Source organism: Ceratotherium simum, chromosome 4, assembly GCF_057802395.1.
Source record: "Ceratotherium simum simum isolate JZ-2026a chromosome 4, ASM5780239v1, whole genome shotgun sequence".
In the NCBI taxonomy this organism is placed as follows: Eukaryota; Metazoa; Chordata; class Mammalia; order Perissodactyla; family Rhinocerotidae; genus Ceratotherium; species Ceratotherium simum.
Genome location: NC_141903.1, coordinates 61,534,681 through 61,550,080, shown reverse-complemented (window position 1 = coordinate 61,550,080; position 15,400 = coordinate 61,534,681). Strand labels below are relative to the sequence as shown.

At 38.6% G+C, this 15,400-nt stretch overlaps 1 protein-coding gene across 1 annotated transcript in view; it reads left to right on the top strand.

Annotated features, from left to right (window-relative positions):
* MAN2A1 (mannosidase alpha class 2A member 1) overlaps positions 1-15,400 on the top strand; it is a 160,956-nt gene that overhangs the window by 14,238 nt on the left and 131,318 nt on the right. Inside the window, exon 2 of the mRNA XM_004420323.3 lies at positions 13,279-13,533. Coding sequence (XP_004420380.2) covers positions 13,279-13,533 — 255 coding nt within the window. The remainder of the gene's footprint in view (positions 1-13,278; positions 13,534-15,400) is intronic.

Here is a 15,400-nt window from a genome sequence, read left to right as displayed (position 1 = left end):
AATCCTCCTCTTTTTTTGCTGAGGAAGACTGGCCGTGGTCTCACTTCCGTGCCCATCTTCCTCCACTTTATATGGGACGCTGCTACAGCATGGCTTGCCAAGTGGTGTGTCGGTGCGCTCCTGGGATCCGAACCAGTGAACCCTGGGCCGCCGCAGCGGAGCGCGTGCGCTTAACTGCTTGCGCCACCCGGCCGGCCCCTTAAATGGGTCTTGGTGGACTAAAATCACGATGTTGGCAGGGCTGCCTTCCTTCTGGAGGCTTTAGGGGAGAATTCATTTCCTTGCCTTTTCCATCTTCTAGAGGCTGCTGCATTCCAAAGGCCCCCTTCCAGCATGGCATCGCATGGACCTCCTCTTTCATCTTCATATCTCCTCTGGCTCTGACTTTTCTGTATCCTTCTTTTCCCTTATAAAGACCCATATGATTACATTGAGCCTTCCTGAGTATTCTAGGACAATCTCCCCATCTCAGAATCCTTAAGTTATTCACATCAGCAAAGTCTCTTTTGCCGTGTAAGGTAACAGATTTATAGGTTTCCGAGATTAGTACATGGACATCATTGGGGAGCCATTATTCTGCCCACCACACCAAGCACTATTTAAACTGATTTGCATATACTAATGTAACACTCATAAACACCTATTATGAATTGTCCCCATTTTACAAATGAGGAAACTGAGACACAGAGAAGTTATGTCACTTTCCCAAGGTTATACAGCCATTAGTAGTGGAGTCATAATTCAAATTTGGCTTCATTTTCTTTCTTTATTTTCCAGCACTGTTGAGATATAATTGACATATAACATTGTGGAAGTTTAAGCTGTATAATGTGTTGATTTGATACACTTATATATTACAAAATGATTACCACCATCATGTTAGCTAACCTCCATCATGTCACGTAGTTACCATTTTTTTTTGTGGTGAGGACATTTAAGATTTACTCTCTTAGCAACTTTCAAGTATATAATATGATATCATTAGCTGTAATCACCATGCTGTATGTTGGATCCCCAGAACTTACTCGTCTTATAACTGAAAGTTTGTACCCTTTGATTAACATCTCCTCATTTCCCCCTCCCCACAGCCCTTGGTAACTACCATTTGACTCTATGTTTTATAAGTTCAGCTTTTTAAAATTCCACATATAAGTGATACCATGCAGTATATGTCTTTCTCTGACGGACTTATTTCACTTAGCATAATACCTTCAATATCCATCTGTGTTGTCACAAATGGAAGATTTCCTTCCTTTTTTTTATGGCCAAATAGTATTCCAGTGTATGTGTGTGTGTGTGTGTGTCTGTGTGTGTGTCTGTATATATATATTTTCTTTACCTATTCATCTGTTGACACTTAGGTTGTTTCAGTGTCTTGGCTGTTGTGAATAATTTTGCAATAAATATGGGAATGCAGTCATCTCTTTTGAGATCCTGTTTTTATTTCCTTTGGATATATACCTAGAAGTGGGATTGCTGGATCATATGGTAGTTCTATTTTTAATTTTTTGAGGAAACGCCATACTATTTTTTTTATAGTGGCTGCACCAATTTACATTCCCACCAACAGTGCACAAGGATTCCTTTTTCTCCATATCCTTACCAATACTTGTTATCTCTTATCTTTTTAATGACAGTCATTCTAACAGTTATGAGGTGATATTTCATTGTGGTTTTGATTTGCGTTTTTCTGATGATTAGGGATGTTGAGCACCTTTTCATGTACCCTGTTGGCCATTTGTGTATCTTCTTTGGTAAAATGTCTATTCAGTTCCTGTGCCCATTTTTTAATCGGATTGTTTGTCTTTTTGCTATTGAGTTGTATGGGTTCTTTATATATTTTGGATATTAACCCCTTATCAGATATATGATTTGCAAATATTTTCTCTCATTTCTTAGGTTCCCTTTTCATTTTGTTGATTCTTTTGCTATGCAAAAGCCTTGTAGTTTTATGTAGTCCCATTTATTAATTTTTGTTTTTGTTGCTTGTGCTTTTGGTGTCATGTCCAAAAAATCATTGCCCAGACCAATGTCAAGGAACATTTTCCGTATGTTTTTCTTCTGGGAATTTCATGGTTTCAGTTCTTATGTTTAAGGCTTTAATCCATTTCAAGCTAATTTTTGTGAGTGGTATAATGTAGGGGTCTAATTCCATCTTCTGCATGTGGTTATCCAGTTTTCTCAATACCGTTCATTGAAGAGAATATTCTTTCTCCATTGAGTATTTTTGATTCTCTTGTCAAATGTTAGTTGACCATATGTGCAAGGATTTTTTTCTGGGCTCTTGATTCTGTTCCATTGGTCTATGTGTCTGTTTTTATGTCACTACCTTACTGTTTTGATTACTATAGCTTTGTAGTACAGTTTGAAATTAGAAAGTGTGATGCCTTCAGCTTTGTTCTTCTTTTTCAAGATTACTTTGTCTGTTTGGGATCTTAGGTGATTCTATACAAATTTTAGGGTTTTTTTTCTGTTTCTGTTAAAAATGCCATTGGAATTTTGATAGAGATTGCATTTAATCTATAGATGTATTGGGTAATATGGACATTTTAATGTTTAATGTTAATTTTATGGACAGTATTAATTCTTCTGATCCATGAACACAGGATATCTTTCCATTTGTTTTTGCTCTAATCTTTGTTAATTCCTTCTTTCTGCTGACTTTGGGCTTAGTTCTTCTTTTTCTGGTTTCTTAAGGTGTAAAATTAGGCTGTTTATTTGAGATCTTTCCTTTTTCTTAATGTAGGCATTTATTGCTATAAACTTTCCTCTTGGAACTGCTTTTGCAGCATTCCATGGTTTTTGGTATGCTGTGTTTCCATTTTCATTTGTGTAAAGATATTTTTTGATTTCCCTTTTGGTTTCTTCTTTGACCCATTGGTTGTTCAAGTGTGTGTTAATTTCCATATATTTGTGAATTTTCCAGCATTTCTCCTGTTAATTGATTTCTAGTTTCATTCCATTGTGCTGGGAAAGATACTTGAAATGATTTCGGTCTTTTTAATTTGCTAAGACTTATTTTGTGACCTATCATATAATCTATCCTGGAGAATGTTCCTTCTGTGCTTGAGAAGAATGTATATTCTGCTATGTTGGATGTTGGATGAAATGTTCTCTGTGTCTTTTAGGTCCATTTATTCTAAAGTATGGCTCAAGTCCTGTGTTTCCTTGTTGGTTTTCTGTGTGTATGATCTATCTGTTGTTGAAAGTGGGATATTTAAGTCCCCTACTGTTATGTATTGTCTAATTCTCCCTTCAGTTCTGTTAATATTTGCTGAATGTATTTAGGTACTCCCATGTTGGGCACATATGTATTTATGATTGTTGTATCTTCTTGGTGAATTGACCCCTTTATCAGTACATAATGGCTTTTGTCTCTTTTTACCGTTTTTGGCTTAAAGTTTATTTGGTCTGATATGGGTATTTTTACTTATATTCTGTTTTGGTTCCCATTTGCATGGAATATCTTTTTCTGTCCTTTCACGTTGAGTCTGCGTATGTCCTTAAAGCTGAAGTGAGTCTCTTGTAGGCAGCATATAATTGGGTCTTGTTTTTTTTATCCATCTAGCCACTGTATGTTTTTTGATTGGAGAATTTAGTCCATTTACATTTAGAGTAATTATAGACAGATAAAGAGTTACTAATGCCGTCTTATTAATTGTTGTCTGGCTGTTTTGTAGTTCTCTTGTTTCTTTCTTCCTCTCTTGCAGCTTTCTTTTGTGACTTGATTTTTTGTAGTGATGTGCTTTGATTTTCTTGTCTTTGTGTTTTGTGAATTTGCTTGAGCTTTTTGCTTTGTGGTTACCATGAGGCTTACATAAAACATTTTATAGATTTAACAGTCTATTTTACGATGATAACTTAACTTTGATTGCATACAAAAACTTTACCCTTTTACTCCTCCTCTCTTTTATGTTTTTGATGTCACAATTTACCTCTTTTTACGTTATATATTCATTAACAAATTATTGTAGCTATGGTTATTTTTAATACTCTTGTCTTTTAACCTTTTTACTTGAGTTAAGTGGTTAACACTCCACCATATTACAGTATTAGAGTATTCTGAATTTGATTATATACTTACCTTTACAAGTGTTTTGTGTATTTTCATATGTTTTCATGTTACTAATTAGCATGTTTTCATTTCAGCTTTGAGAACTTCCAGCATTTCTTGTAAGACTCGTCTTGTGGTGATGAATTTCCTCAGTTTTTGTTTGTCTAGGAAAGTCTTTCTCTCTCCTTCATTTTTGAAGGATAGCTCTGCCAGGTTAATTATTCTTGGTTGGCAGTTTTCTTCTATCAGCGCTTTGAATATATCATACCACTCTCTCTTGCCCTGTCAGGTTTCTGCTGAGAAATCTGCCGTAGCCTAATGGGAGTTCCCTTATATGTTACAAACTTTTATTTTCTCTTCTAGCTTTTAAGATTCTTTTTTTGCCTTTGACTTTTGACAGTTTTATTATAAAGTGTCTTGGAGAGGATCTCTGTAAGTTGATTTGGTTTGGTGATCTATTAGCTTCATGAAATTGGATATCCAAATCTCTCCTCAGATTGGGGAAGTTCTCAGCCATTATTTCTTTAAATAAGCTTTCTGCCCCCTTCTCCTTCTCTTTTCTTTCTAGAACTCTAATAATTTGCAAATTGGTTCTTTTGTTGGTATTCTGTAGATCCTGTAGGCTTTCTTCACTCTTTTTCATTTTTCTCTTCTGATTGGATAATTTCAATTGATCTGTCTTCAAGCTCACTTATTCTTTTTTCTGCTTGGTCAAGTCTCATATTAAAGCTCTCTATTGACTTCTTCAGTTTAGTCATTGTATTCTTTGGCTCTAAAATTTCTATTTGTTTCTTATTTATATTTCCATTTCTTTTTTTAACTTCTCATTTTGTTTTCCTGATATTGTTAAATTGTTTATCTGCATTCTGTTGTAAGTCTCTGAGCATCTTTAGAACTATTATTTTGAAGTATTTGTTGGGCCATTTCTGTATCTCCATTTATTTGGGGCCAGTTACTGGAGGTTTACTGTATTTCTGTGGTGGAGTCATGTTTTCCTGATCCTTTGTGATCACTGTAGCCTTGCATAGGTGTTTGTGCATTTGAAGAAGCAGTCACTTCTTTCAGACTTTATGGACTGACTTCAGTATGGGAAGCCTTTTACCTGTGGGTGGGAGCATGCTGTGACCCCAGGTCTGGTGGTGCAGGGCATCAAGTGCAGGGGTGTGTGACTGCATCAGGTCTAGGGGTGGTGTAATGTCTCTTTAGCTCAGGCTTCTGGGGTCCACAGTATAGACAACTGTGTCGTTCTTGGTGAGTGCTTTAGGGTGTCTGGAATGGTTGCAAGAACTATTTGAGTTCTCAGTGGCACCTCTAGTTCCAGTGGATAGGGACCAGGGCAGACAGTGGTAGTGGCCAGAGCCTGTGGTGTGCACATATTTTGGCTGTGGGGGCCAGCAGCAGATGCCTGTGTAGTGGCAGGAGCCAGTTGCAGACATACATATAGTGGTGGGAGCTAAGATAGCAGCAAGGGCTGGGGCCAACTGTGGACACACTGGTAGTTGCAGGGCCCTGGTTGTTGATCTGTACTACTGTGACTGCTCAGTCTCACCGTGAGCACATAGCAATGGAAGCTGGTGATGGGGATTAGGCTAGGAGATTGCAGATGCATAGCTGGAGGGTCTAGCTGCAGGTGAGTGTGATGGTGCAGGCCAGTGACAGAAGACAGGGCCTCGGGGCCCACAAGCACTGCAGGGGCCCTGGCTTTAGCCGTGCTCTCCTATGGCTACATAGTCTCTTCCTGGGTGTACATAGGCAGTTGAGGCTGGTGACAGGCGTCAGATGGGCAGCATGCAAGAGCACAGCTGGAGGGGCTAGCCCCATGGCAGTGGGGGTCAACAGTAGGCATCTAGGCTGGAGTCTTGCACTCCTGCAGCTGGAGAGGCCTGGGCTGTTTCCTGGGCTCCAGAGGGCCTGGGGAGGGAGGGAGTAGGGAGAAACACAGGTGGCTGGCATCAGCGAATGCGAATACATGTGGGGTGAAAACTAAAGAAATCTGCAGTGTTCCATGGCAGCTGTGCTGGCCATTGGTTCCTTCTTCAGTGGTGAAAGCTGCTGGGTTTGTCTGTAGAGCAGGTCACTGTAAACCATGCTCGCTCCCTCTGCATGACTGCTATTGGTAGCCTGTGCTTTTCTTTCTTGTTCCCAGCTCTATCCATCTCTTTGTACGGTGCTCCAAAAGGCTGGGGAAGCTGTTGCTTACTTTGCTCTTTTTTCCCAGCAAAGGGAACTCTTTCGAGCTGGGAAGTTTCCTCTTGGTTTTGAGCAATGCCTCCTTGGGGGATGGGATGATGCAGGCAAAACGAAGCTATCTTCCTTCTTTTTTTGTGTTGTTATTCTCAGGTTTTTTGTTCCACTGTGTTGCTGGAAGTTTCGTAAGTAGACTCCAGAGCTCTCCCAGAGCAGTTTTGTTCATGATAGCTATCTAATTCTTGATCTTTGTGGGAGGATGGAGTCTGGGGTCTCCTATGCTGCCATTTTGGTAATGTCACTCTCTTGGCTTGAGTTTAGAGTCTCTTCTTAATCATGATTATTGTACCCTTCAAAGTGGTTTTAGAAAGCCATACTTTTATGATAGCAGCAGTAGCAGCAGCAGTAATAATATCTTCATGAGTGCCTACTTGGTGGCAGGCTCTGTGCTAAGTTCTTTTACAACCATTCCAAGCAACGGGTATTATCACTGCGTTTTGCTCACAAGGAAACTGAGGCCCAGAAAAGTTAAGTTACTTCCTCAAGGTCACAGTGTTAGTAAGGGCTAAAGCTAGGTTTAGAACCCAGATGGTCTGACCCAGAGCCCAGGTGCTTAACCATTCAGCTAAATTGCCTTTAGTTTTAACTGATAAAGGGAGTCATTAAAAATGAAGATGATCATTATTTGCTGTTATTAAAAATAAAAATGTGGTGAGATGTAATATCCTAGAACAAGAGATAGAGGAATTGGGTAAAAGGATAATTAGGAGAATTATTATCTAGTTAAACAGATTATCAAAGGGTAAGGTTTGTGAATTCATGTCACCCTATAGAGGAGTTCAGGGTTGATTTGCCAAATGGCTTATTCTCAGCTGCTTCCTCTTAGATATTTCACTGACTGTATGAAGTCAGAGGCATAGATCCCAAACCTGGCTGATCACCAGAATCACCTGTGGAACATAAACATTGCAGATTCTGGGGCCCTTCCTGAGATTCCAGAATGGATCCCTGGGATTTGTAATTTTGAGCAGCCTTTCAGATGATTCTGATGGTCACTGTTAGAGCCTGTTCACCCAAGCACACTTGCTACATGGTGGACACGTTCATTGACAGAATCCAAGTCCAGAAAAATCTTGATGCAATGGAGTGATATGCTGAAGCTAACAAAATGAGATTTGAAGAGGGGAAAAAAGCATATAGGAAAGGTGGTATAGATCTGGAGTTTCAAATACATAGACACACACACTGTGGTGTTTTGTTTCTTTTGAATGCTGTTGGTGGTTATATTACAAACATGTAATAATATTTCCTCTACAGTTCTAACTAGAAACTTGATTTGGTTGAATGAAGATCTTATATCACTGCCATGATAAGAAGGATTCTAGCATCTATTCAGCGTTCTTTTGCCAAACTCCCTCCATCCCCCACATCAGTTGAGAATCATAGCCCATTGAGCCATGGTTACTGATAACAGTGAAAGTTGAAAACCTTTGATTGGACAGCACAGAATCCATAGTCTTTGCCCTAGAAAAGGAGCCACATGTTTTACCCTACTCATGAGGTCATGATTGTCACCTTGTGGCCAAACGTGGGTCATTTCTATATCATTTCTCAAACAATCCATGAAGATCACTCTATTTTTTTAAGGCTTTCCTTCTCATTCTTTCTTACCGACTTTAAGGGTTATAGTGAAGATATTTTCTGGATTTTCTTTCTTAAAAATTGTTATTTTTATTTTATTTGTGCTGTAGGTTTATGTGCCAAAAAATGACATTTAATACTTCCTAGTCTTAGGAAAAAATGTTGCACACTGTTTTTCTTTCTGTCTTTTTTTCCCCCCAGTAAATATTTGCAATCCTGTTGTGTGCCAGGCATTGTGCTAGGCATCAGGGTGTAATGATGAATAAAATAGCTATGGTGCCTGTTCTCAATATAGAGATTCATTTATGATGAAGATGGGGATGCAGTACATGAATAAAATAGATAAAAATGCTGTGGAAGAAACAAAAAATAGGTTGACATAGAGTATAACATGAGGAGACCTATTTTTAGATGGGATAGCTGGGGAAGGCTGTGCAGAGGGGACATTTGAGGTGAGACGTTGAATAAATCGTTGTATAAAGAGAGAATATGTACCAAGGTCTTGAGATGGGATGGGGGGGAGCTGGCTTAGAACTGAGATAAGATCAGGGTGAACCTAAGTTGGGGAGAGAGAAAGGGGAAGGGAGATGGATATGCAGGTCCTTATTGATTGTAGGGTAAGGTGTTTTTATTTTAAATGCAGTGATAAACTAGCACTGGATTTTAAGAAAGGTATTGCATCTGAGTAGGGCATGGTTGAAAGATATGGATATGGGAAGTCAGTTAAGAGGCTGCTGTCCTAGGCTAGGAGAGATTGTTGGTGGTTTGGACCAGTATGGTAGCAGTTGAGAGGGAGAGAGGTAGAGTGAATCAATAGGTATTTTGGAGGTAGGATGAAAAGAGCTTGTAGACAGGTTGGATGTGTAAGCAGAGTGAGGAAGGAGGAAGAATCAGTTATGCCACCAAGATTTTGGGAGTGACCACTTAGGTGGAGATTAAAGCTACTTACTGAAGACCTGAGGACTGTGTAGAAGGCTTTTTTGGGAAGGTGTTTTTTGGACTTAAGTTTGAAACCCAAGTTGAAAAGTCAAGTAGTCATTTGGATATATGAGTCTGTTTTTCAAAGAAGAGATTTCAGCTGGAGATATAAATATGGGAGACATCAGTACAAAAAATGGAATTTAAACCATGGAGTGGATGAGATAATGTAAGACAGTACAGAGAAGATAGAGGGCTTAGGAGCTAACCTTGAGGCCCTCCCTCATTTAGATACTGGGGAGAGAAGGAAATTAATAAACAGTTGGCAGGTGGAAAACCAAGAGCATATTGTGCCGGGAGTGAGTGAAGAAAATATTTCCAGGAGGAAGGAGTGGTAGCTGTGCCAGATGCTCCTCGAGATGACAGATGAGGATGAGGATAGTGTTTGCCCATCAGGCTTGACGACATGGGAGCCTTTGGGGACTTTCCAAGGGCAGTTTTGGTGCAGTGGTGGGCAGATGCTGATTGGAATGGGCAGATGAGCGAATGGGAGTTTGTAAGGAAGGGGGATAATGAGTATAGACTGTTGATAATAATCCCTGTAGGTCCATGAAGGGAATAGGGCCCTGGAAGGGAATGGGGGCTGAGGGAAGCACTGGAGTTTGATTTTTTTTTAGGTAGGGTGTAATGTTAAGTTGAACCTTAAGAAATTGGTGACGTTTGACTATTTTTGACTTACGAGAATGGCAATTTCATATAGTTTGACCTGATAGAACATGTTATGTTATACTATTGAGAATGAGTTGCTTTTAGAAGGGGCGTTTGATAAAGCAGTGCTGAGAGGGTTTGACCACAAGAATGCAGCCTTTGAGTAGTTGAGAGAGATGGGATTGGAGCTCACCAGCAGTGTTGACCTTTGAAGTGGGCAGAGGGGAAGGCGCACAATTTTTCAATTGTAACAGGAAAGAAGATGATGTGCAGATTCAGCCATGCTTCAGTGATCATGGTGATGCCAGTCCCAGCGGCTAGTGTCACACCTGGGGCAAATAGTTGCGTAATAAGTGTTCGGATTTAGCTGTAGATGCACGTTGATTGATTTTCTTCATAGGGCTGAGTGGTACTGATCCTATTTTGCCTTGTAGTAGGCTCTGAATTTTCTCTCTCAAAAGTCTTGGTATTAGTGATTTTTTTCCCTCAATTTTTCTTTCATCAAAATCAGAGTAAATCAGATATCACGACCTCCTTCGCCACTCCACAGCAGTGTAACACCGTGGCCTCCCTATAGAACTGATTAGCAAATCAAAGAATAAAGTGGTTTTCTCGCCCTACAGAAAATTGTCGTTTTCAATATTACCATCAGTATTCTTTGACTTATCAGCATAATTGAAACATTATCTATGATTTCTGTTACTTTAATGCAGACTACGAGTGCATCCTTGTAAGATCATACCACTCTTCTCTGTTGTGTGTATAGAATTTGCTTATGAGGTGTGTATATTTCAAAAATTTCAGCTGTTTAGAGGGAGACTTGATTCCACTGCGTAATATAGTTTAAAAAATGATTTTCATTAGACCATTATGCTGACATATCCCTAGGCCACAATTTTCTCCATGGACTTAATTCAGTACAGAATTCCAGGTACTGATCATTAATTGTATCTTTAAAGTTCCAATGAGATTGAAAGTCATCTTTAGTGCCTGCAGGATCCTTTTTTATGGAACATCCATCTCCTGTAATGTTTATTTTGAATAATACTCTCATCCATGGGTTATGGAACAGGGCCATAGTAAGAATATTATCATAAGGAACCCACTTTCTCAGTGTGTGTTTGTTGAGCTATAGTCAGCTTTGCTGTGTGCATGGCTTCAAAATTATTGTTTCCTGAGCTTATAGAAAGGTCTGGAGAAATGCAGGACCCATGTAATTGATTTATACACTATAAGTGTCCGATAAAACATGTGGCATCTTTAAAAGCTCTAGGATGGTGCTATTTTAGACTAGCTAGGGTTTTCTTTTATGGAGGTGTGAAGCTTTACTACAGGCAAGATGAGTCAACATGTTCTAATTCTGCTTGGAATCTGAGGAACTTGATCTGCTGTTACCTGCTGCGGTAGAAATTGCAAGCATCGCTGAAGTAGACTTGTATCCTCAGTATTGAAAATATTCAACAGAACTCATCAGAAGTGATTTCAAAGAGCTGCAGTCTGTGGTGTTGTGATAATGAGTGAAGAAAAGTTTTTCCCTTATTTCAGAGAGCCTTTGATGGCATGTCTGTTTAGGAAAATATATGCAGATTAGTCAGCTGTGCACTCTACTCTCAAACAGTTTTAGCTTCTTTGGGTGAACTTTGGTTTATGCCAAGGGGTGCCCTTTGGTCTTTCTGCTGAGAACCACTCAGCCAACATCGATGTGTGCTTATAAAGAAGGGTTTGTACTGTCATACTGCTCAACAGCTTTGCTGACCTGGAATCTCTGGGTTCACTTAGCTTCTCTTTGAACCCTGAACTAGTTTTGCACTGATCCATCACTTTCTGTTGCTTTGCCATTTCTAGTTGTGAACTGATCCATATTCTCTCTCTTGCTTTTTACTGGAGGAAATGGGGCTTGTCTTGCAGGGTGAGTTCTGTGCTAAAACCTTGCACTTCCTGTTTCTGTATATTCTGATGAATAGGCTTCAGAGTTCTGCCCTGTGGAGACATACCTCGCCATTCTAGAGGTGCCAGTTGCCTTAAAGGACTACAGTTTTGACATGCAGGGGGCTATTTCTGTCACATGTGTCTAAGTAGAGAGGCCTGTGGGAGCATCTTTTGGGTCTGAGGAGCTACATGGCCATCTTGTACTCCTCCTCTCTCCAACAGGGCTTTGGGTATTCATCCCCAGTGTTGTCTCTCCCCACACCTCCTAAGATAATTTGCTGGTGATTTGCTTCTAATTTTGGCTACTTTTTTTCTTATTCTAAAATATCTTCCCTAGTCCCTTCATACTTCTGTCAGTTTTCACATAGTTTGCTGAAATGGCCTTCTCTTGGTAGATAGCAGTCTGTTGACTTCTCCCCTCCCTTTGTTGACCTGGTCAGTAACCTGGGAGTAAGATCCTTGTTTCTCTCGGCCTCCTCATTACAAAATCAACAACTATTCATAACAAACTAAAGAATATGAATACCCATAACCAGTCTTGACTATCTCAATTATGGCCTTCCATATGTGTTTTTTTCAAAAAGGGATCATGTCAAACATACTATTTTTTTCTTATACAAACTATTTTTGTACTGCTTTTTCTCCACTGTAGCTCCTGAAAGTACCTTCTCATATATTTCTATTTTTAAAAATTTTATATTTCTAAATTTTCAGTGACTGAAAATGGTTCCATGATATTAGCTATACCATTTGACCAGTTATTTACTTTTGGACATTCAGGTGTTTTCTCTTTTCCCTTCCTCCTTTTTGTCTTCCTATTATTTACTGGTAATAGAATTTTTGTTTCTGGTTGTCCAGACTTATTTTTTCACTATGCATATAATTATTTTATTAACCTTAATGTGGACTTCTTGGGGCATAGGAGTAGGCTATTGCTAGTTAAAATGTCACCTTGTATGTTCAGACAGGAAGCCATATCTTATGCATATCTGCCTTCCCAGCGTGTAGCATTATGCCTGGCACAGTGGGTGTTCACTACTAAAGAGTTACTGTTGAGTTCCAGAAATATGAGGGCCATTTGACAAATATATTAAGTATCTAGTATGTATTTGGAACCTGGGGTATAGGAGTGAACAAGACAAAGATTGTTCTTGCTCTCATAAGCTGAGGTGTTATTCTATATAACAAGGTTTATGTTATAGAGATGGCAAGCCTCTTAATGTGAGGATCAGTTAAAAGACCTAAGTCACACAGTATATTAGAAGCAGTCTAAATGACTTCACAGTGTGGTTACTTGGAAGATGTTCAGCCAGTCTTTTTCATGCATATGTCCAATTAAGAGTTGGCTAATTGATTTTTCTATAAGTGAGAGTTCTTATTTAGGATTGTCCACTACTACTACCAATTAAGATGAAATGATCTTTTTCAGGTTCATACTTTTTGACTGTTATAAATAACTAGAATCAATTATACTTAAATTTAAAATTTCATACCTGAATATAATATGCTGTTGTATTTAGTGATTTTAGAGACTCAAAGATCATTTTAGGTCTGGGTTTGGGATAATAGGAAATATATCCCCAAATATTTTTGGTCCTTCTGTTGCACATTTTAAAATATGATTAGACAAAGGTTGCAGCCATGGAGAAGATTTTCTGCTGTAAATTGGTGTTTCAACCCTGCCAGCTGTTCATGCTTTCTGTGATCCCACTTATAAAAGTGGAAAGTGAAGGGTGAGTGGCTGCCCTCTTGGGCAGGCACATAATTTAAAAAAAAATGTGTGTGCCTCAGCAGAGCTATATTAGAGTTTCATATAGCTGCCTTTTTCTTTTTTATTGTAGGGCCAACTCTCAATGTTGCAAGAAAAAATAGACCATTTGGAGCGTTTGCTGGCTGAGAATAATGAGATCATCTCAAATATTAGAGACTCTGTCATCAATTTGAGTGAGTCTGTGGAGGATGGTCCGAAAAGTTCAAAAGGCAGTTTCGGCCAAGGTGCTGGCTCACCTCTTCTGCCGTCAAAACTGTCCCTTGAAGTCAACCCTGAAGACTGTCTGTTTGCTTCACAAAGTGGAAGTCAGAAGTCAGAAGTGCAGGTAGTGTATACGTTTGTTAATAATTACTGGGTGATGGTGGTGGTTTTTTGATCTGGTATCTGTTCTAACTTAGCAGATCACTTAAACTCTCTGGATCCTAGTTTCTGTTTTTTAAAGTGATTTGATTAGTCACATGATCATTAGTGTTCTTTTTTAGTGATAAAATTCCACAATTCTGTGTTTCTCCCAATTTTTCTTATTATTTTATACTTTGTGAATATGATCTTTCTTGTATGCTTCTTAGGTCTTATTTTCTATAAGGTTTAAATTTGGCCAGAGAGATTTTCTTACCTTTCTTTGGAGATTACAAGTAAAGCTCTACTCTTATTATACATCTGTATACATTATAGGTTTCACACAGTGTGGGGTTTTATTCTTTTTGCTGAATATCCCTTTACGAGAAGGAAGAGAAATATTCTAGAGCTGTGCTGTCCAGTATGGAAGCCACTGTCCACATGTAGCTACTAAGCACTTGAAATGTGGCTAGTTTGAATAGAGATGTGCTCTAAGTGTAATATACACACAAAGCGTTGACAACTTAGTATGAAAAAAGAATGTGAAATATCTTATTCATTTTTATATTGATTAAATTTTGAGATGGTAATATTTTGAATATATTGGGTTAAATAAAATGTATCATTAAAATTAATTTCACCTATTTCATATTATTAGAAAATTTATGTATTTGGCTTGTATTATATTTCTCTTGGATAGCACTATTCTAGAGAGTAGTGGAGTTGACAACTAGGGCAGAAAGGACTTCTCCCTTTCTTAAATTTAGGGTATGTCACTTATATTTGCTCTGTTCTGCAAATTAGTAGAGAGCTGTGTTTAACCTTGTACTTTAGACCAGAAACTGGAACTTGGTGAGAGGACCCCAAGGGGTGAATATTTTAAAGTTGGGTAAAATGTTGGCTTCGCTTCAGAGTAGAAGTTTTCACTAACTCCTGGGGACAGAGAACATGATATGTTCTGGAGGCTATGTCTCACAGGCCAAGTCGGAAGCTTGGGACAGTGGAGCTGGCCTGGCCTTGTGCCTGTAACCTCATCAGCTAGTGTGTGGCCAGGTTCAGGTAGGATCAGTCTTTTGCTTTGAAAGGATAGCTGTTTCTGTGAGGCTTGGCTTTGTTTAGGTTTTAATTAGGTATTTTGTAAAGGGGCATGACAAAACTTTTTTTGTCTGAATCTGTGCTGGACAGAGAGACGTAGCAGAGCAACCATGGAAGGTAGGCAGAGTGAGGCGGCAGGGTGCTGGAAGAGTTGCAGGGGCAAAGAAAGATTTGGAAGGAATAGCGGAGACTGCAGACACATCCTCCTGTCCAGCTGGTTCCCAAGGATTTCTTGACTCATCCTTCAGAATGTTTGATTTTATTATTTATTAAAGTCATAAATTCCAAATTCAGAGATACGTTATTGCCTTAAAATACTTTGGATTCACTTGTATATAATTTGCTTGATATCTTAAAAAAATTTTTTATAACCCATTTATACATTAATTAGGATGTAATTTTTACATAATTTAAATTTTACCAAAGGGCTGTGGTGTTCTTTTTCATGCTTAGTATTATAAAGAGTATGAAGAATAAAAGTGTTTTCCTTTTTTTTGGGCAATGTTTTTTCTTTTGTGTCCAAATAGATTATTATCTAGAAGGAACACTGCATTGGAAACTTAGAAACATTTGAACACTTAAAAGCTAAATATCAATTTAAAAAAAATTCTTCCATTTTTAAATGATTAAGCCTAATTGACCCTGTTGTAGTTTTATTCTTAGAATAAAAAAGGTAAATGTAACATATGCTAAATAAAAGAATAGCTGTAGATGCATTTCCATTCAGATACAGATTTTAAAATATATGAGATTGATTA